We start from the raw sequence: 24,065 nt of genomic DNA on the forward strand, positions 1-24,065 counted from the left end.
GAAAAGATATCTTCTATGTTTACACTTTGCAGGATATTGAGTCAATATAACTCGTGTTCTTCCTTTTGAGAGGGACTTAACTATAATAACAACAGGTATCAGGTTGCTGTGTGACCTTTTGTGCAATATACATATCACATTTCCAGCCTATTGCGGTCAAAAGAAACTCTCAACAAATACGTTAAATGCAGCTAATATTGCCCTTCTTGGTCACATTCCTGCTATAAACAAAGGTGGAAAACGATAGACAGCAAGAGATAGAGAGGAGGGAGAAGAGAAAATAGAAAAATAGAGTGAAATAAAACACCGGGATAACATCTAACCTGGTGAGTGACAAGGTAGTAATGGAAAGAGGGTTCACCTGTGGAGCTGCTGAAGGCTGGTGGGAAGCTGGCATTGAGGCTGGTGTTGAGGTTGATGTTCAGGTTGGAGTTGAGGTTGGGCTCAGAGCTGTCGTTGCAGCTCAGTGTTGGGGTGTTAGGGGTGCAGGATGGGGAGCTGGGAATTGACGGCCCCTGAGGGTCTGCATGCAAAGACGAGCCTGAGGGCACAGAGAAGCATTGTGTCACATACAAACTGCTCTGAACTCATGTACAGTGCATTCGGAAAGTATTCAGACCCCTTCATTTTTCCACATTTTGTCACTTTACAGGCTTTTTAAATGTTTTATTTAATAAATACCAATCCTCAATCTATACACAATACCCCACAATGACAAAGTAAAAATAGGTGTAGACTTATTTTCATATTTATAAAATATTTATTTAAAAAAAGGGGGATGCTTGCAAGCCGAAGAACACCATCCCAACCGTGAAGCACGGGGGTGGCAGCATCATGTTGTGGGGGTGCTTTGCTGCAGGAGGGAATGGTGCACTTCACAAAAGAGATGCTCATGAGGAAAGAAAATGATGTGGATATATTGAAGCAACATCTCAAGACATCAGTCAGGAAGTTAAAGCTTGGTCGCAAATGAGTCTTCCAAATGAACAATGACCCCAAGCATACTTCCAAAGTTGTACACAAAATGGCTTAAGGACAACAATGTCAAGGTATTGTAGTGGCCATCACAAAGCCCTGACCTCAATCCTATAGAACATTTGTGGGCAGAACTGAAAAAGCGTGTGCGAGCAAGGAGGCCTACAAACCTGACTCTGTTACACCAGCTCTGGCTACCCAAAATGTTTGACCCAAGTTAAACAATTTAAAGGCAATGCTACCAAATACTAATTGAGTGTATGTAAACTTGACCCACTGGGAATGTGATGAAAGAAATAAAAGCTGAAATAAATCATTCTCTCTACTATTATTCTGACATTTCACATTGTTACAGTATAGTGGTGATCCTAACTGACCTAAGACAGAGAATTTTTACTAGGATTAAATGTCAGGAATTGTGAAGGACTGAGATTAAATGTATTTGGCTAAGGTGTATGGAAACAACCGAGATCAACTGTATATCTCCATAAATCAGACTTTGACCCCTGACTCTCATACCGAACTTTAACACCTAACCTTAACCCCTAGCCTAGCTAACGTTAGCCACAACAACAAAATCGTGTACTGGACACAAATGTGTTAAGAAATTGTGTGGTAGACACAAATTGGAATAAGTAGTGTGTCTATTTCATGATAATCTCTGATAGTGTGTTGGCTATATTGTAGATGAATATCACATTGCATTGTATGGCCCCCTCTAAAGTTGTTTGTTTATATATACAGTACCTGTCAAAAATGTGGACACCTGCTCATTCCAGATTTTATTTTTTTTGACTATTTTCTACATTTTTGAATAACAGTGAACACATCAAAACTATGAACTAACACATATGGAATCATGTAGTTACCAAAAATGTGTTAAACAAATCAAAATATATTTTATATTTGAGATTCTTCAAAGTAGCCACCCATTGCCTTGATGACAACTTTGCTCTCTTGGCATTCTCTCAACCAGCTTCACGAGGTAGTCACCTGGAATGCATTTCAATTAACAGATGTGCCTTGTTAAAAGTTTCTTTAATTTATTTCCTTCTTTATGCGTTTGAGCCAATCAGTTGAGTTGTCAGTTTTAGCCAATCAGTTGTGTCCCCGGACCCCAGTCTACAGTATGTATGGTTGCATTTGTGTGCGTCTATAAGTGAATCAGGAGCCCTTGAGGTATTGTAGTCTCACCAAGAAGTGCCCCCCCCCCGCCACCACCACCACATTTACAATCTCACTGGCCATGGCAGTGTCTGTCCTGTGCCATATCCATCCATTCCGAACAGCAGCACAGGCAACCCTATTTGGCATCAGCCCTCCTATTGGCATCAGAGGAGAATAGCTATGACATTTCCAAATCCACAGACCTAGTAGGCTATATTTGAACGGCACAAAAACATTTTTGTTTACACACAGGGCTCTAAAGTGCAACCATTTTGGTTGCATATGCTCCTTAATACTATACTGTGCGACCCGACATTTTATTTTGGGAACACCGTGCATCTACAAAAATAATCAACCAGGTAATCATTTTTGTAATGATTAGGCTTCATTGTACCATTGTTTTTGAGTGACCTATAGAGATAAAAATATAAAAGCGAGTACAGATTCATTACTGTCATGGTTCCACCATAAATACAGCGTAAACGGATTGTTTGTAGCACAAACTGTTGCAATGTTTTTTTTTTTTCTTACATTCATAAACCATTTCACGGGCTGTTCCAAAACCACTCACAGGCATTTGTTTACAGCTTGTTCAGTCATGTAACATTATTCGCGAACTAACAACCTGGTTACTCAAGTACCAGTATAACCAAATGTTTAGGGGAAAAGAAAGAACGGAAAAGGGATAGCAAAGACAGTACAGTATGAACAGTGTGGGGATAGCTTCTTCAGGAAATCAATGATTATATCATAGCAATGAACTGAACTCTCTTAAGGAGCATCTAAATAGGTTGTGCTTTTACACAATGTAGAAACGTAATATTCCACAAACGACTAATTTCAATGACAGGTTTTTTGTATCAACATTTTAGCCTTTTATAATAAACAAAGGGCTTTACAGGGTGAAAATATGAGTTTATAGGGCACAAAATAAGCTATAAATCCATATAGGCCCAATATAGACTATATTTCAATCAATTAACAAAAAAAACATCTATAATTTTATGGTGGTCCTAACTTTTACATTGAGAGCAACAGTACCACCAATAAGATGTTTTAATTAGAAACCTGTTTAAACATAACAATGTCTGCCATAAAACTCCTCTTACACTGCTATCTCTTATGTGCCAAATGAAACACCGTCAGTTTGCAAGCAGTAAGCATACACAACCCACACATTACCCCATTTGTTCCCTATTTTTATTCCCGTACCCTAAGTCTTCCTGAAATGGAATAGATACCTGACCTCACTCCCTAAGGTGAAAAAGAACTGCAACAGCTGTACTTCACTCAACGAGACCCGCCATTTTTTTTAAAGAAAGTTTGAAACACATTCTCATCAACCCTATTGCTACGACAATAATGTACATAATTGAGTGCAAAACTGAGCGGCTCTGATACAATAGAGCCTTGACAATGGGATGCCCCTATACGTTCCCATCCCTCTCTAGTTGGACCACCCTTACTGGCAGGGTCTCAGTTTCAATCTACATAGAATATTATATCAAAGTTATTGTGGAGCTCCTGCACCTAAATTCAAACAGTACCGGCACCCAACATGAATACCGGCACCTATTTTAGTCCAAGTCAAGCACTCGTTTATTGTTATGTATCAACCAAGGTTACACTCAAACATGTTTGGTTTCAAGTGGATCAATGTAAAGTTTGCAGATATACAGCATCTTCTTTAAAAAGTGTGACCCATATACATCACTAGCAACAAGTACAGTGACATTGTGGTAGAGTACTATAATTACACAAGTTTGCTTGCAAGCGTCCTCATATGACCATTACCTACTTAACGTGACCTGTGTGACAGACCGGCTGCACAGCTGTCTGGTAATGTTACGAATCCCTTTGGCCCTGCAGTCTAGGGGAGATGGAACTGAGACCCGTAACATAAATCATGCAAATTATAATAGTGAAAAGTAACAGTGAGAACAAAAACCATAGACAACTGAAATCTACCGTCAAACACTAAAGGTTTATTGTTTAAACACACGGTAAGGGGGGGGGGTGTGAGAAAAGGGGCTGAGCGGGACCCAAGCAAAGAAACAATAATCCAAAAACACCCCTAAGCTAGACTAGCCTACCTCAATAACAGCTAGCTAACTAACCAAAAATACAGTGGGTGGTCCGCCCAGTTCTAACTAGGGTACTTAGACAAAGTATTCCTACGGGTAATGTATGCCCATGGGCGACTTGTCTTGGTACCCCCTTTTCCCACCAAACAAACAGTCAAACAACAAAACTCACAGGATTACCGGACAAATGTGACATGTAGTTGCAAAAACAAAAGAGATCAATACAGAGATAGAGAGAGACACAGGGAGATAGAGATTGGACACAAGAGCGATTGAGAGAATGAGCACAAAGATTGATCACAGAGTGAGAATGACCTAGAAAGAGATTGCAACTGACTGGGGTTTTTAACCAAGGGAAAGGGACTGTGATAGGTTGAGGGAAAAGGAACAGGTGTCTTCTGATTGGGGACTGATTGATGACTGATTGGGGAGTGATGATTGTCACCTGTGAGGGGAGAAGGAGAGACAAGAAACACACATACAGGATACACACACACACAGGATACCTGTATCCGTAACAGGTAACATCCTGGTCACCTCTAATAGGAGATCATACAGACAGATACCCTTCATGTCTATTCATAAACCCTTTCATCCAGGACAGGGTTCAGATCCTGCCATCGTATGAATACATTCGTGGCCCATCTATCTGGAATGGACAACATCTGAGGGCCTAAGAGTATGCAATGCAGCCTGGGATGTCTGCATGTGGCCCCAGCTAAATCCACTGTGGTTCAATGTTTCCCAACTCCAGTCCTTGAGTACCCCCAACAGTACAGTTTTGTTGTAGCCCTGGGAAAGCACACCTGATTCAACTTGTCAACTAATCATCAAGCCCTCAATGAGTTGAGTCAGGTCAGTTTGTCTGGGGCAACAACAAAAATGTGCTGTTGGGGGTACTCAAGGACTGGAGTTGGGAAACACAGATGTAGTGTATGCACAGCACCTTTCACCACAACCTTATCAGATCTTAGTTGGTAGAGCAAGGTTCTTACAATGCCAGGATAGTAGGTTCGATTCCCGGGACCACCCATATGCAAAACATTTATACATTTATATGACTAAGTCTATTTGATAATAGTGTGTGCTAAATGGCATTATATTATATATTATTTGAAGTTTGCCACTGTGCTTACAGTACACCATGTTTTTATTATCACGAATGTATAGTAGCATGTGTGTGTGGAGCTGCAATGGGAATGAGATAAACAAGTACTCTTTTGGAGCTCATATAAACAAGAAGAAATTAAGATATTCACACGCCATGATCATGCAAAAGTGATGGACTCCCATCTGCTTCATTTCACAGATCCAACAACACACGACCATGGACAAGAGCCACTTTCAGAGGTGGCTGTACGTTTCCACGGCAACACGTAGCATGTGGGGGCAGTGTGCAGGTGGAGAGAAACGTCACAGCTGTCCTCCCCACAGCTGGAGTGGGTCATGGGGAAGCGATGTCAGAGTCATAAGAGGGGCGAGAGAAAGAAGAGGTAGAGAAAGAGAGATGAGGTAGAGAGTGGCGGCCACCGTTAGGAGAGTAAGGCGTGGGTGAAAACCCTGACGTCTGAATGCGAGACGCAATTATATTTTCATAATGCATATGGAGGGAATCATAAGCAGCTAGCAGAGCCCCCCCTGATGGATGATGACACTGTCTGATGCTGCTGCTGGGCCCACGCAAGACAGAAATAACCCACTCAACCCAGGAGGAGAGTGGAAAACATAGGAGACACAAATTACCTCGCAATATAAAAGCAGTTCCATCAGTTCCTTCACATTCTTTGTTTAATTTGTCTTTGAAAACCTTGCAATATTGTTCTCAAAACACTATGCTAACATAGTTAAACAAATTGAAACAATCATTCTCAACAACAAATTGGTCAGAAAACAAAGCCTACCAGGGGAACAGGTTGTTCAGGACATTATGACAAATAACCTGGCCTCAACAAAGCTTGTTAACAAAACAATAGAGCACACACATCTGTGCTTACAAGCTGTTTTCTGCAATATAGAAATGTTCATATCAAAATAATAAATTGCCTAAAGATGCAAGGCTCTGTAAAAAAAGTATTCCCACAGAGTATCAAAGCCATGAACATCTAGTACTAAACGTGCTTGCAAACCAGAAAAATATGTAGGCCTACATCTTAGAGTTCTGATTTGTTCCAACCTGTAAAACACCTTCAAATAATACTTTTTCTTCAAATATTTTAACCAGTATTTCCTCATTTCTCTGTGTAGAACATTGTAGTTTGCTTAAATTCCAGGCCCTAGAATCCACTTACTAACAGGAGAATCACTGCAAATATGAGCGCAAATCTCCACATGCAGCTTGTCATTAATTCCCCATTTGCAACAGCACCCTTCCCTGTCAGCCATTATTTATGACATGTTATTCTAGTGTTTATTTATCATGGGTTGGTCCTATAATCACCCTGTTGCCTCTAATACATGGGACTGGCACCTCAATACCAATACCAATCAAGACAGGTTTTTCCCCCCTAAGGCCTCCTCATCCAGCTAAGCTTGTCATGGTGTGTAAAGACTGGGCCAGATGTGTTAGTCTGCACCTGAGAGGATTTACAGCTAGGGAATGAGAATGTACGGTCATTAGTGGTGTGTGTGTGTGTCTGTGTGTTCCTGCATGCACAGAGACACATTCACAGTTCAAGCAGGCAGAAATACAGCCGTATGAAGATTTCGCATCAGTCTGAAGAGTTTTGCAGAGGGCTGGGAAGGCATATATTAACCCCAGCTGTACCAAACCAAATGCTTGGCTAGAAGCAAGGGGAAATAATGTTCGAGTTGAGATAAGAGATTATTTGCAAGTGTACCCTTGGAGAGTTCATCAATGAGCTTGACGCCTTGATAAGTTCCTTTCCTGAGGATGGCTCACCCCTCACAGTTCTGGGTGACTTTAACCTCCCTACGTCTACCTTTGACTCATTTCTCTCTGCCTCCTTCTTTCCACTCCTCTCCTCTTTTGACCTCACCCTCTCACCATCCCCCCCTACTCACAAAGATGACCTCATCTTTACTAGATGCTGTTCTTCTACTAATCTCACTGCAACTCCCCTCCAAGTCTCCGACCACTACCTTCTATCCTTTTCCCTCTCGCTCTCCTCCAACACTACTCACTCTGCGCCTACTCAGATGGTATTGCGCCGTCGCAACCTTCGCTCTCTCTCTCCTGCTACTCTCTCCTCTTCCATCCTATCATCTCTTCCCTCTGCCCTCTTCCCTCTGCTCAATCCTTCTCCAACCAATCTCCTGATTCTGCTTCCTCAACCCTCCTCTCCTCCCTTTCTGCATCCTTTGACTCTCTATGTCCCCTATCCTCCCGGCCGGCTCGGTCCTCCCCTCCTGCTCCGTGGCTTGACGACTCATTGCGAGCTCACAGAACAGGGCTCCGGGCAGCCGAGCGGAAATGGAGGAAAACTAGCCTCCTGCGGACCTGGCATCTATTCACTCCCTCCTCTCTACATTTTCTTCCTTGTTTCTGCTGCAAAAGCCACTTTCTACCACTCTAAATTCCAAGCCTCTGCCTCTAACCCTAGGAAGCTCTTTGCCACCTTCTCCTCCCTCCTGAATCCCCCCCCCCTCTCTGTGGATGACTTCGTCAACCATTTTGAAAAGAAGGTTGACGACATCCGATCCTCGTTTGATAAGTCAAACGACACCGCTGGTCCTGCTCACATTGCCCTACCCTATGCTTTGACCTCTTTCTCCCCTCTCTCTCCAGATTAAATCTTGCGACTTGTGACGGCCGGCCGCCCAACAACCTGCCCACTTGACCCTATCCCCTCCTCTCTTCTCCAGACCATTTCCGGAGACCTTCTCCCCTACCTCACCTCACTCATCAACTCATCCTTGACCGCTGGCTACGTCCCTTCCGTCTTCAAGAGAGCGAGAGTTGCACCCCTTCTCAAAAAACCTACACTCGATCCCTCCGATGTCAACAACTACAGACCAGTATCCCTTCTTTCTTTTCTCTCCAAAACTCTTGAGCGTGCCGTCCTTGGCCAGCTCTCTTGCTATATCTCTCAGAATGACCTTCTTGATCCAAATCAGTCAGGTTTCAAGACTGGTCATTCAACTGAGACTGCTCTTCTCTGTGTCACGGAGGCTCTCCGCACTGCTAAAGCTAACTCTCTCTCCTCTGATCCTTCTAGACCTATCTGCTGCCTTTGATACTGTGAACCATCAGATCCTCCTCTCCACCCTCTCCGAGTTGGGCATCTCTGGCGCGGCTCACTCTTGGCTTGCGTCCTACCTGACAGGTCGCTCCTACCAGGTGGCGTGGCGAGAATCCGTCTCCGCACCATGTGCTCTCACCACTGGTGTCCCCCAGGGCTCAGTTCTAGGCCCTCTCCTATTCTCGCTATACACCAAGTCACTTGGCTCTGTCATATCCTCACATGGTCTCTCCTATCATTGCTACGCAGACGACACACAATTAATCTTCTCCTTTCCCCCTTCTGATAACCAGGTGGCGAATCGCATCTCTGCATGTCTGGCAGACATATCAGTGTGGATGACGGATCACCCCCTCAAGCTGAACCTCGGCAAGACGGAGCTGCTCTTCCTCCCGGGGAAGGACTGCCCGTTCCATGATCTCGCCATCACGGTTGACAACTCCTTTGTGTCCTCCTCCCAGAGTGCTAAGAGCCTTGGCGTGACCCTGGACAACACCCTGTCGTTCTCCGCTAACATCAAGGCGGTGACCCGATCCTGTAGGTTCATGCTCTACAACATTCGCAGAGTACGACCCTGCCTTACACAGGAAGCGGCGCAGGTTCTAATCCAGGCACTTGTCATCTCCCGTCTGGATTACTGCAACTCGCTGTTGGCGGGGCTCCCTGCCTGTGCCATTAAACCCCTGCAATTCATCCAGAACGTCGCAGCCCGTCTGGTGTTCAACCTTCCCAAGTTCTCTCACGTCACCCCCCTCCTCCGCACACTCCACTGGCTTCCAGTTGAAGCTCGCATCTGCTACAAGACCATGGTGCTTGCCTACAGAGCTGTGAGGGGAATGGCACCTCCGTACCTTCAGGCTCTGATCAGTCCCTACATCCAAAGAAGGGCACTGCGTTCATCCACCTCTGGCCTGCTCGCCTCCCTACCTCTGCGGAAGCACAGTTCCCGCTCAGCCCAGTCAAAAAACTGTTCGCTGCTCTGGCACCCCAATGGTGGAACAAGCTCCCTCACGACGCCAGGACAGCGGAGTCAATCACCACCTTCCGGAGACACCTGAAACCCCACCTCTTTAAGGAATACCTGGGATAGGATAAAGTAATCCTTCTAACCCACCCCCCCCAAAAAAACACCTATAGATGTACTATTGTAAAGTGGTTGTTCCACTGGATATCATAAGGTGAATGCACCAATTTGTAAGTCGCTCTGGATAAGAGCGTCTGCTAAATGACGTAAATGTAAATGTACCTGTGATGGCCAATACAATACGGCTTGGGACACTGCTTGTCCAATCAGCTTCCATGATGGAAAATTATCACATATGACTTTACAATCTTTTATGTCCAACAATGAATCTTCAAATACACATTTTTGTGCTCAGAAAACGGAATAAAACCACCCAAAGGTCAAATTCGACCCACAGGCCGCCGGTTGGGGAACCCTGATACACAGTTAAGTTAGTTCCTACAGTACGACCAGGAGAAGTACAGTAGGTGAGGGCAAATGTAAGATTAGAGACGTTATGATAAACGTGTGGCAGAAGAGGTGGGACAGCAAGCCCAAGGGCCGGCATTTCAATGTTCTAGTCGTTCGGTTGCGCCCAGGGCATTGTACATCGAACTGGTCATTACATTTGGTTGGCAAGCATGTGAATGGTTTGTGTGCGGAGTATATGGTTGATGAAACAGTAAAGCATGTGTTGAAAGTACCGATATGTGGAAGAGAAGGAAATACGGTTGTGTAGGGTTATTGAGTTTGGACATGGATGGGAGGGTGGAAGGGATTTGGGGGATGGGGGAGGATTTATTATACGTAAGTAGGGCTCTTTTATTTTCTTAGTAGAACAGGATTAGGTCGGAGGGTTTAGTTTTTCCATAATGTTTGTTTCTTTATTGATTCATCTGTACACTGTGATTGACTACACACTCCAGTACAGTAGGTAGCGGCAAGCACCTATAACGTTTGTTTGAGGACCGCCATAATACCATAGAAGACAACGACCGGGAAAACTTTTGTGTAGCGACATCGTAAGAGATTGGATTATTGTACCAGTGTTGAATGTCTAAACTGAAATAGCTAACAAGCCATTATGTTAAGGTATGAATTATTTAAAAGTTGTTGCTTTGTTTGTTGAAACTGTCACTGGGCAGTGACACTGTTAGTTAGCTAATGTCAAAACAGACCAAAGGGGACCTTGTTTTTATTGCAGATCATTCTATGCAACGTCCTGTTTGAGTCTAGACGTTGAACATACCTAACTAGCTAGCAAGTACCTAACATTTGAACATTGATAGCTAGCTAGCTCCCGGACCGAAGGGGATATATCTTTTAGCTGACATTACCAATAATAGTTTATCCTGTTAGCGAACACTTCTAGGTCCTAAAAGTTATGGCGCTAGATACCTACCCAGTTAATTAGCTAGCTATATATGACTATGCCAGAAATAGTCATATCTGGCTATACATTGCTTTGACCTAGCTAGCTAGTTAATGTTATCATTCAGAGAGATATTTAAGGTCTTACCCTAGCTACGATTCCTAGCTAGTTATCTAACGCTAGCTGTAAACAGCAGAGTTGCCATCCTATTTTAAAAGGCCTTGATGAGTAGAATAACTAACTAGCTAGCTAATTAACGTTAGTATTTGAAACCATCCAGTCCTATGATGAAATGTCTATAATTTACAAAGCAATATTTTGTTTCTGGCAGTCATACAATATGACATAAAAAAATGTTATATATATATAATTACTTTTTTTATGTCATATTGTATGACTGCCAGAAACAAAATTATATCACACACACACACACACACACACACACACACACACACACACACACACACACACACACACACACACACACACACACACACACACACACACACACACACACACACACACACACACACACACACACACACACACACATCATTTGAAAATACAGTACAATCCCAATCAAAGTACAGAATAACCATATATTTTTGTACATTTACCCTTTTCTCAATGTTGTAATTACATGTTCTACTGGAAACTTGCCCTGATCTCTCATTCCCCCACCCCTTTCTATCTCCCCCTTTACTCCTCTCTCCCAGTGTGAAGGCTGTGTATAATGAGTTCCACAGCACTCATGGCCATCAATGAGCAGGACAAACTGCACTGGTGGAAGAACACCCACAGACCGGGCATACCCACTGACTGGCATCAGTTCCAGGTGCAACACACAACACACACAGCGGGCTAATGGAAGTTAATGGGGCCTAATGGAGTGTACTCTAATATGGGATGATGTAAAATTGTGCCCCTTTGTTATTGTCCGAGTTTGTCGAATGTAGTGAACAGTGTTACAAGCTAATGTAGCTAATGTGACCATTATTCGAGACTGCTAGAGGGTAATATACTGGACCGGTCTGCCTTGTTGTGGGCACCAGAAAATAAATAAAATTGAAAACTGTCAAGGCACAGAAAGGCGGCACGATAGAGGTGAGCATGTCTCCATCTGTCTTTGACAATATGCTACAGTACAACTCTATCTCAGTGATGCTAAAGGCCTTTGCCTGTATGTCAGATTCAGTGTTTTACCATTATCACGTCACACTTAGTATCCTGGAAGGATATTGACCTCATCCCGTCAGTAGAGGATGCCTGGTTATTTTTTTTTAAATGCCTTCCTCTCCATCTTATATAAGCATGTCCCATTCAAGAAATTTAGAACCAGGAACAGATATAGCCCTTGCTTCTCTCCAGACCTGACCGCCCTTAACCTCTCTAGGGTAGGTGGCACCAAATCGTCCCACCTACGTAACAGCCAGTGTAATCCCGTGGTGCGTTATTCAAAAATCTAAAAAATGCAAAAACTTCAATTTTTCAAACATATGACTATTTTACACCATTTTAAAGACAAGACTCTCGTTAATCTAACCACACTGTCCGATTTCAAAAAGGCTTTACAACGAAAGCAAAACATTAGATTATGTCAGCAGAGTACCCAGCCAGAAATAATCAGACACCCATTTTTCAAGCTAGCATATAATGTCACATAAACCCAAACCACCGCTAAATGCAGCACTAACCTTTGATGATCTTCATCAGATGACAACCCTAGGACATTATGTTATACATTACATGCATGTTTTGTTCAATCAAGTTCATATTTATATCAAAAACCAGCTTTTTACATTAGCATGTGACTAGCATGTGACTAGCATTCCCACCGAACACTGCCGGTGAATTTACTAAATTACTCACGATAAACGTTCACAAAAAGCATAAGAATTATTTTAAGAATTATAGATACAGAACTCCTCTATGCACTCGATATGTCCGATTTAAAATAGCTTTTCGGTGAAAGCACATTTTGCAATATTCTCAGTAGATAGCCCGGCATCACAGGGCTAGCTATTTAGACACCCAGCAAGTTTAGCACTCATCAAAGTCAGCTTTACTATAAGAAAAATGTTATTACCTTTGGTGTTCTTCGTCAGAATGCACTCCCAGGACTTCTACTTCAATAACAAATGTTGGTTTGGTTCAAAATAATCCATAGTTATATCCAAACAGCGGCGTTTTGTTCGTGCGTTCAAGACACTATCCGAAAGGGTAAATAAGGGTGACGGGCATGGCGCAATTCGTGACCAAAAAATTCTAAATATTCCATTACCGTACTTCGAAGCATGTCAACCGCTGTTTAAAATCAATTTTTATGCCATTTTTCTTATAAAAAAGCGATAATATTCCGACCGGGAATCTGCGTTTAGGTAAACAGACGAAAGAAAATAAAGCATTCGGTCGACTCGGGCACGCGCCTAAGCCCATAGTACTCTGATCGGCCACTTGCCAAAAGCGATAATGTGTTTCAGCCAGAGGCTGCCTCGATATCGTTCAGCTTTTTCCCGGGCTCTGAGAGCCTATGGGAGCCGTAGGAAGTGTCACGTTAGAGCAAAGATCCTCAGTCTTCAATAAAAAGAGCCCAGATGAAACACAACTTGTCAGACAGGCCACTTCCTGCATGGAATCTTCTCAGGTTTTGGCCTGCCATTTGAGTTCTGTTATACTCACAGACACCATTCAAACAGTTTTAGAAACTTTAGGGTGTTTTCTATGCAAAGCCAATAATTATATGCATATTCTAGTTATTGGGCAGGAGTAGTAACCAGATTAAATCGGGTACGTTTTTTTATCCGGCCGTGTCAATACTGCCCCCTAGCCCTATCAGGTTAACCAACACAAAAACATATTGTGGCATTCTGCATTAGCATCGAACAGCACCCGTGATATGCAACTTTTCAGGGAAGTTAGAAACCAATATACACAGGCAGTTAGAAAAGCCAAGGCTAGCTTTTTCAAGCAGAAATTTGCTTCCTGCAACACAAATTCAAAAAAGTTCTGTGACACTGTAAAGTCCATGGAGAATAACACCACCTCCTCCCAGCTGCCCACTGCACTGAGGATATGAAACTCTATCACCACCGATAAACCCACTATAATTGAGAATTTCAATAAGCATTTTTCTACGGCTGGCCATGCTTTCCTCCTGGCTACCCCTACCGCAGTCAACAGCACTGCACCCCCCACAGCTACTCGCCCAAGCCTTCCCCATTTCTCCTTCTCCCAAATCCATTCAGCTGATGTTCTGAAAGAGCTGCAAAATCTGGACCCCTACAAATCAGCCGGGCTAGACAATCAGGACCCTTTCTTTCTAAAATGATCTGCCGAAATTGTTGCAACCCCTATTACTAGCCTGTTCAACCTCTCTTTCGTGTCGTCTGAGATTCCCAAAGACTGGAAAGCAGCTGCTGTCATCCCCCTCTTCAAAGGAGGGGACAATCTTGACCCAAACTGCTACAGACCTATATCTATCGTACACTGCCTTTCTAAGGACTTCGAAAGCCAAGTCAACAAACAGATTACCGACCATTTCGAATCCCACCGCACCTTCTCCGCTATGTAATCTGGTTTCAGAGCTGGTCATGGGTGCACCTCAGCCACGCTCAAGGTCCTAAAGAATATCGTAACCGTCATCGATAAGAAACAATACTGTGCTGCCGTATTCATTGACCTGGCCAAAGCTTTCGACTTTGTCAATCACCACATCCTCATCGGCAGACTCAATAGCCTTGGTTTCTCAAATGATTGCCTCGCCTGGTTCACCAACAACTTCTCTGATAGAGTTCATTGTGTCAAATCGGAGGGCCTGTTGTCTGGACCTCTGGCAGTCTCTATGGGGGTGCCACAGGGTTCAATTCTTGGGCCGACTCTTTTCTCTGTATACATCAATGATGTCGCTCTTGCTGCTGGTGAGTCTCTGATCCACCTCTACGCAGATGACACCATTCTGTATACTTCTGGCCCTTCTTTGGACACTGTGTTAACAACCCTCCAAATGAGCTTCAATGCCATACAACTCTCCTTCCGTGGCCTCCAACTGCTCTTAAATACAAGTAAAACTAAATGCATGCTCTTCAACCGATCGCTGCCTGCACCTGCCCGCCTATCCAGCATCACTACTCTGGACGGTTCTGACTTAGAATATGTGGACAACTACAAATACCTAAGTGTCTGGTTAGACTGTAAACTCTCCTTCCAGACTCACATCAAACATCTCCAATCCAAAGTTAAATCTAGAATTGGCTTCCTATTTCGTAACAAAGCATCCTTCACTCATGCCAAACATACCCTCGTAAAACTGACCATCCTACCGATCCTCGACTTCGGCGATGTCATTTACAAAATAGCCTCCAATACCCTACTCAACAAACTGGATGCAGTCTATCACAGTGCCATCCGTCTTGTCACCAAAGCCCCATATACTTCCCATCACTGCGACCTGTACGCTCTCGTTGGCTGGCCCTCGCTTTATACTCGTCGCCAAACCCACTGGCTCCAGGTCATCTACAAGACCCTGCTAGGTAAAGTCCCCCCTTATCTCCGCTCACTGGTCACCATAGCAGCACCCACCTGTAGCACGCGCTCCAGCAGGTATATCTCTCTGGTCACCCCCAAAGCCAATTCCTCCTTTGGCCGTCTCTCCTTCCAGTTCTCTGCTGCCAATGACTGGAACGAACTACAAAAATCTCTGAAACTGGAAACACTTATCTCACTCACTAGCTTTATGCACCAGCTGTCAGAGCAGCTCACAGATCACTGCACCTGTCCATAGCCCATCTATAATTTAGCCCAAACAACTACCACTTCCCCTACTGTATTTATTTATTTAGCTCCTTTGCACCCCATTATTTCTATTTCTACTTTGCACTTTCTTCTACTACAAATCTACCATTCCAGTGTTTACTTGCTATATTGTATTTACTTTGCCACCATGGCCTTTTTGCCTTTACCTCCCTTATCTCACCACATTTGCTCACATTGTATATAGACTTATTTTTCTACTGTATTATTGTCTGTATGTTTGTTTTACTCCATGTGTAACTCTGTGTTGTTGTATGTTGTCAAACTGCTTTGCTTTATCTTGGCCAGGTCGCAATTATAAATGAGAACTTGTTCTCAACTTGCCTACCTGGTTAAATAAAGGTGAAATAAAATAAATAAAAAATAAATAAATAAACACTTATCATCCTGGCCAAATCATGCAGTCCGCAAAGGCCTGAAGGACTTAAGAGTCATTCAGTACTCACCATCTCATTATGATGAATCATCAAGTCCTAATTACTGATTGGTTTGTTAATTGTTTGTAGATAGTGTTATGTCTCCTCTGTGTCTGTATGTGTGTGAATGAATGACACAGCAATAAGCTTGTTGAGGTGACTGGGAGCACAGTGCTGTAGCGGTGGGACAGAGAAGACGGCAACAGAGAGCAGACCTGCCAACATGCACGCATTTTGCGTAATAACTACGCAATTCTCTGTCCATGTACGCAGGTACAAGATCTGAGTTATAGTACACAGAAATAAATAGGGCCTGATTTTTTAAAATCAAAAATAAATCCACTGAGCAAATTTAACATCCCGATTCTCGAGCTGCAACACACAGACATGTACGGAGTTTGTGTCAACGGACATGGAGATTAATACATCATAATTCGACGTAGCTGCCCCGTGTCTGCCCCTCCTCCTGTTTGTTGTGATGCTGAGTTTGCCGACTGTCAGCTGTACGTAAACACATGGACAAATCCCTTTTCGACTCTGTGTTGTGGAAAGGTAAACACTAATTGTTTCAAGCTAACGTTAGTGAACATAAGATGGACATTCAGTGGGCTCTAAAGTACCTGCAGTTCACTCGCATTTGCTAGTGAAAGAAATTAAATGCAAATACGAAAAATAACTGGTCGCATATGTGCGAGTATGATATACATTTAATTCTGCGTCCCATTAGTTATATTTTCCACGGAACATTACGAGGATCAAGCAACCTGATAGATTAATTATGATCCACGTCACAAAAAGCATTACAAAAGTATAATACAAAATAAATAAACATCTTGGCATTAAATTGAGTCGGGATTTTAGAAGACTGCGAGATGAAGAATGAATGTGTGTCCGGTATTAGCTATAGAGGCAATGCTGCTATAGACTCACAAACAGCACGCACATGAACGTGCGGGGGGAACCCCAATTTCGACGCGAGTTGAATCTCCAATTTGCCGCGCGCGTCTGGTACTCTAAAAAGTTGGACAAGGTTGGCAGGTCTGAGAGAGGGTTTCGTCCTGAGCCCGATAGTCTGATCAGCTCTGAGTTCAACTTGGGATAACCAGTACAATGAAAGTAGCTCACCGTTTAGCCAGGTACATTTCTTTGGCAACAAATCCTTCAGAACTAACCTGCTCTTGGACAGGCTAACTCAAGGCTAACTCCACTTACCCTGAATTAAATGACTGAGCCAAGATTTGAAGACCAATTAAATCAGCTACCCTTCCTCTCACAAAGATTGTGTCATCATCCCCTTCATTTGAGGAAGGCTGATTAAATATTTTATTCATCAAATGTTAATATTACACATTTAGTAAGGACAGCATTTGCTTTCCAAACTACATTTTTCACGTGATTGTATTTTGAAATTTGCAAAAGCCAAACTTACAGCCGCAACCAACCATAGCATTCAAGTAAAGACGTTCAGCCATTGCTAATGTGTACCCCTTTGGGTCCCCAGGACTAGGATTAAGAAGTGCCGTTCTATCCAGACCGATTGGATTCCCCACCTCACCTCTCGCTGACTACTGTATGTAGACATAATCCAACTCCGTGAACACATTGACTATACCTCAATATATGTGTGTTACGTGTACACGTTTGCTTTCTTTGCCAACCACAAGAATGTAGGTTAGATATGACAGCACTGCATAGCTAAGAAGTTTCAGTGTTGCTACAGTTCGCAAACAAAGTAATTGTGACACTATTTATGTTTTTCAGGTGATCATGGTGACAGTCTTATCATAGAGATGTGCAAAGCTGGTCCTCAGAATGAAATTTAATATTAGCTGGTGCTGGGGAAAAAGTGTAACACCAATCAGGCCCTTAAGGGCTGGAGTACCACGAAGAGGATGACCAGATCGAGATGTAATCAACAGACTTGACTTAAGATCCAGCATGATCTGATACAGGGCTCTTTTGGAGAGTTAGTCTTGTATGTTTTCTCCAGCACTAATCTAGTGTATGCTGAGGGTCAATGTTGTCAAGGTAAAACGAGTAAGCGAGCAAGCTAGCCAACTTGTTCTATAGCTGGGCTGCTCGGACAAGACGTGAACCCAGGACTGTATCGCATTAGTGGAAAGCAAGACTTCTCAGGGCAGGTTTACCAGTTTTGACTAGCAGAAGTAACTTTTCGTAGCACAGGTTAAGATAATTATCCTAAGCTACTGCTTAAGTTAACATGGAAGGTTAGGAGTTAAGAAAAGGGTTAGGGTTACCTAAAATGCTACAATTGTTCCCGACGTAACTCGAACATATCTAGCTACAACCAGGCCTACCCTGAGAACAGTCTTGGTTTCAACTAATGCAATGCAGAGAACCCGGGAGCCTATCTAACGTTAAAATGTGAACTAACGAAACAGATACAATTTCAATAAAGGCTGTCTTGCTTGAATTCAATTTTGAATATGGCTTAGAACAAATATATTGAGCGTTAATGTTCTCGGGATATAACATTAACTAGCTAGCAAAAAATATGTGTAGCTAGCTATTGTTGCTAAGATACAAGAGTGTGGATATGTTGAAGTTTTGGATCACAGCTCAGTACCTAGAACAGATAGATCCCCAATGAGGACATGCTGCATTTCTCACTATGAATGAGACTAGGATCTGTAATTCTAATTCTGTCTGTTTTATTCCCCATGTAATTATTTAGCGTTCCTTCATTGTTTGCTATAAATGATAGCGAAAATAGTTTTTTTAAATTAAATCAACAACTTCCTTGAATATTCAAATAGAAGTGGTCATAATTAATCGTTCTCTGTGATTTGAGTGTCACTGTTGACAACTTTGTGAAATTTCTCAGAGGCCATTTCAAAAAGTGCTTATTGGATAATGCAAATAAATGCAACCCCCTTTTTTTGCAAGAAAACTAGCTGATCGATCTCGGCGCCATCTGGTGACAAAATGGGAATGGAGTTCTCAGTGGTGGTCCAAAATGACATTCTGGAATATGGTGTATTGAACGAGAAAAGAGGGGGAAAAAATTCCCTTTTAAAATGCATTGGCCAATCAAAATCTAAACTTTCGTCGTTCCTATAATTTAATGACTTTGGTATGTAGGAATCTATCCTCCACAGGTCATTCAAGGATCAGACACGGAAGTTGTTTCTTAAATGGGGGAAAAAATACTTTATCTGAAAAGTCACCATTTTCAGATAAACAACAAAGATTAATATGATGTATTTGCTAGAGTCAATTACATGAGATTGACTTTATGAAAACAGATTAGCATTGTATTAACCCATAATGAAGCCTTAGTTTATACTGGAATTTCACTTGATGCACTTGTCATAATCCCTTTACTCTGACATGAGTTTAACAGAATTATGTATTGTATTATAACAATTTTACAAAACCGTTCAGTGTCACAAACCCTCCAATGAACTCACCTAGGATCCTGAGTTGTGTAACGTCTCCATGCAGACCAAAGAACATCCATAGAGGTCTGGAGTTGTCCACACACACCTGCATCCCCGCGTTGATTCCATTGAGGCTCAGAAATACCTCCCCCTCCACGTTCACCACGAAACCCAGGATATCACTGTTATGCAGGGGCGTCCCTACCCGACACACCGCCCAGAATTCCTTGCGATCGACCAGAGACTCCGGGCTGTATGGCAGGTCATTGGGCCGAAGCCCGGCCGGGTCGCACGCTGTCACGCCGTAGGAGAGTGACCCGAGACGAGTGCCACCAGCCTTGGTCACTTTCACAAACACAATCTCTCCACAACACAGTGGCCGGCTGGTGAACACCAAGGTCCTCTCGTCACCGCTGCGGTGCTCCACACCCCGGGTCACCGTGTTCTCATCGAGGGCTTTGACGTTGGCACCTCGCAGTGGGTGGAAGTGGAGATCGCTGTCAAGGAGCGAGGGGAGCAGGGAGCACTGCTGGGAGTTAAGGGAGTTCTGGGGGATGGAACAGGAGGTGGAGCTAAGGGGGTGCAGGCGCTCCTCTTCCTCCTGCTGCTGGTGGCGAAGGTCACACAGTCTGATAGAAAGGCGAGGGTCATCTGGGTCCCGCCATAAGGACGCCCGGTGGGCCGTGGTGAAGGAGTGAGGACGCAAGCAGTCGAGAGGCACCATTTCACTGTCTGTAGGGACAGAGAGACACAAAAGCAGAATGGTTAATCATCTGATTAACACTTTTCTTATAAAGTCCATGAATCAAATGGTCAAAGGTGTGCAAAAAAAAATTCTATGTTAGTACAATGCACAAATTCGTTCACTGAAGTGTCTTTTTTTTTACATTGGAATATAAGTATTATGAGCTGTTTGCCTAAAGCTTTTCAGTTGTCTTTCTTATGCATTCAAGATCTACTTTACTCACTGTTATGAAACATAGTCACAAATGCACAAATAGCTAAATGTGCATGTTTATGTGTTTAGAAATAGAAGCGTTAAAGTGGGAAGGGACATTGCTGGGGGGTAATGTTCATATCAGAATTAAATAGACATAATAGCGTTACATAACATTGACTGAATGAGCAGTTCACTTGTCCCCACTACAAAGACCAAAAAGCTCAGCTGTGCCCTGGACGGGACAGTTCTACACAATATCAGAGACCAAACATTCCAGCTGTTCCACACACTACACAGATAACATTAACTCGGCTTTCAGACTCCATATAGCTCACCATTCTGTTGAAAGCATTTATCAGCCTCAAACAGTTCTCATGGAATGTTAGTGCACCCAGAATTAAGTATGGGAACTAAAATGCTTTAACGTGCAAGTCTTTGGGTTAGTACAGTATCTTCTCATACCACTACAAGTTAAGCAACATGCATAAACATGATTAAAAAAAACTATACACTCAGGGGCAAGTTTATTAGGTACACTCATCTAGTACATAGTCAGACCCTCCTTTGCCTCCAGAACAGCCTGAATTCTTTGGGGGCATGGGCACATTGCTCAATTGGTATCAAGGGACCTATTGTAAGCCAGGAAAACATTCCCCACACCATTACACCATCAGCCTGTACCGTTACCACCAGGCAGGATGTGTTTATGGTCTCATGCTGCTTACGCCAAATCCTGACTCTGCCATCAGCATGGCGCAACAGGAACCGGGATTCGATGGATTAGATCATGTTTTTCCACTCCTTAATTGTCCAGTGTTGTTGATCATGTGCCCATTGGAGCCAATTCTTGTTTTTAGCTGATAGGAGTGGAACCCGGTGTGGTCATCTGCTGCAATAGCTCATCCGTGAGAAGGACTGACTAGTTGTGCGTTCCAAAATGTCGTTCCGCACACCACTGTTATACTGCTTCGTTATCCTTCGACCACATCAACAAACTGTTTTCGCCCACTGGATGGTTTTTGTTTGTTGCACCATTCTCAGTAAACCCTAGACACTGTCGTGCATGAAAAGCCCAGGAGGCCGGGCATTTGAGATACAGGAACCGGCACAACTGGCACTAACGATCATACCACGCTCAAAGTGGATTAGGTCATTCACTTTGCCCATTCTTACATTCAATCGAACAGTAACTGCATGCCTTGATGCCTGCTTTATATGGCAAGCCATGGTCACGCGACTCTGTCTGTAGGCGCGAACGGGCTGCTGTACCTTATAAACTGGCCACTGAGTGTGTTTATGCACGTGCCAGGACGTGTATACACATAACCCGACTTTACATAAGTCACATTAACATTGACTTTAAGTACAGTATGTCCTCTGTAGCCATTTGAACTATCCCATATAAAAATACTATATTATAGTGTGGTCTAAATACTAAAGCATTCACTGTCGTGTTTTTGTAGAATTTACTGTAGTGCTAAGGGCTGAAGTCCGCAAAAACAGTAGTGAATATTGTAGTATTTACGGCAGTGTTTTTGCAGACATGACAGTAGTAACACCTGCCGACTAGGGTTAGCCAAAATGGGACAACTACCAGACTACGCCTACTGTTTAATGAGGAGAACACCTTAATCACAACAGGTTCATGACAGGCCACCGATTGTGTTGGGTCAACAGTTTGAGCAATACAACAGACCAGACAACATCTTACGATTAAAAAAAAAAAATCCAATTGTAATTTTGAATGTTATACACAGGTTCTAGGCCCAAAGGGAAACAGTACAGAAGCAGAGATAAAGAATAAGCAAAGTTCATTAAAGCTTTGAGGATTATATTTGCTTGCTTGATATGGAAAACACATTAAGAGAACAAAATTACCTCTTAGATCTGTTACTTCCACAAGATAGCTTTCTGAAAAAATTGTGGTTTCACAGAGATTCAGCTGACCAAGTTCACAAGATGCCCCAAAACACTGACAAATACTGTACTTCTGATGGTTTTCAAGATCCACTTTACTAACTTATGAAACATACTGTCACATAAATGCACCTACATGTGCAAGTTTCTGTGTTAAATTTGGAAAGGACATTGTATTTGAAATGACCCTCTTTGATCATATATGTGACTTCAAGTCATAAGTATTTATGATTGTCTGAGTATTGTAGCACATGCCACTATATGGGTATGTATTATTGGTTGTCTGATGATATACAGTGCATTCTGAAAGTATTCAGACCCCTTGACTTAGTCCACATTTTGTCACGTTACAGCCTTATTCTAAATTGTATATATTTTTTTAATCCCTCTACACACAATACCCCATAATGACAAAGCAAAAGCTTTTGTAGAAATGTATTTACTTAAGTTGATTGGAGTCCACCTGTGGTAAATTCAATTGATTGGACATGATTTGGAAAGGCACACACCTGTCTATATAAGGTCCAACAGTTGACAGTGCATGTCAGGGCAAAAACCAAGCCATTGAGGTCGAAGGAATCTTCCATAGAGCTCCGAGACAGGATTATGTCAAGTTACAGATGTGGGGAAGGGTACCAAAACATTTCTGCAGCATTGAAGGTCCAAGAACACAGTGGCCTCCATCTTTCTAAAATGGAAGAAGTTTGGAACCACGAAGACTCTTCCTAGAGCTGGCCGCCCGGCCAAACTGGGCAATCAGGGGAAAAGGGCCTTAGTCAGGGAGGTGACCAAGAACCTGATGGTCACTCTGACAGAGCTCCAGAGTACCTCTGCGGAGATGGGAGAACCTTCCCGAAGGACAACCATCTATGCAGCACTCCACCAATCAGGCCTTTATGGTAAATTGGACAGACGGAGCCACTCCTCAGTAAAAGGTACATGACAGCCCGCTTGGGGTTTGCCAAAAGGAACCTAAAGGACTCTCAGACCATTTTTGGCCTGAATAACAAGTGTCATGTATGGAGGAAACCTGGCACCCTCCCTACGGTGAAGCATGGTGGTGGCAGCATCATGCTGTGGGAATGTTTTTCAGTGGCAGGGACTGGGAAACTAGTCGGGATCGAAGGAAAGATGAACGGAGCAAAGAGAAAGAGAGATCCTTGATGAAAACCTACTCCAGAGCGCTCAGGACCTCAGACTGAGGCAAAGGTTCACCTTCCAACAGGACAACAACCCTAAGTACACAGCCAAAACGACGCAAGAGTGACTTCAGGACAAGTCTCTGAATGTCTGAGTGGCCCAGCCAGAGCCCGGACTTGAACCCGATATAATATCTCTGGAGAGACCTAAAAATAGCTGTGCAGCAACGCTTCCATCCAACCTGACAGAGCTTGAGAGGATCTGCAGAGAAGAATGGGATAAACTTCCCAAATACAGGTGTGCCAAGCTTGTAGCGTAATACCCAAAAAGACTAAGCTTTATACAGATTTCCCTGCTACAGTAGGTGACGTGAATGTGGTGGAGGGTGATTATGGCAGGTGTACCCTCTATATAACTCTATGGCAAGGTATTTATACGGACAGGTTCGAGGGTGACTCCTTTCAATGCAGGTTCTTCACCCGGACAGAGTTGAATAGTTCAGCACGACAAACTACTCACAAACAACAACCAGTATGAGTCATTGAAATGTGAGTACAAGCCTTTTAGCTTATCAAAGAGGATAAGAAGAGCATTCTCTCGACATTGTTTTGTATATTGTTGATATCGAAATTCTAAACGGCT

The 24,065-nt window shown here is 43.1% G+C and overlaps 1 protein-coding gene across 2 annotated transcripts in view; it reads right to left on the minus strand.

Annotated features, from left to right (window-relative positions):
- The window catches only part of LOC106607228 (E3 ubiquitin-protein ligase NEURL1), an 87,236-nt gene that overhangs the window by 3,699 nt on the left and 59,472 nt on the right, over nucleotides 1–24,065 (minus strand). For both annotated transcript variants that reach the window (XM_014203982.2, XM_014204016.2), the window contains 2 exons: nucleotides 19,457–20,158; nucleotides 362–541 (listed from right to left, as the gene is read on the minus strand). In XM_014203982.2, the coding sequence (XP_014059457.1) occupies nucleotides 362–541; nucleotides 19,457–20,158 (882 nt within the window). The remainder of the gene's footprint in view (nucleotides 1–361; nucleotides 542–19,456; nucleotides 20,159–24,065) is intronic.

The sequence above is a fragment of the Salmo salar genome, chromosome ssa01 (assembly GCF_905237065.1).
Source record: "Salmo salar chromosome ssa01, Ssal_v3.1, whole genome shotgun sequence".
In the NCBI taxonomy this organism is placed as follows: Eukaryota; Metazoa; Chordata; class Actinopteri; order Salmoniformes; family Salmonidae; genus Salmo; species Salmo salar.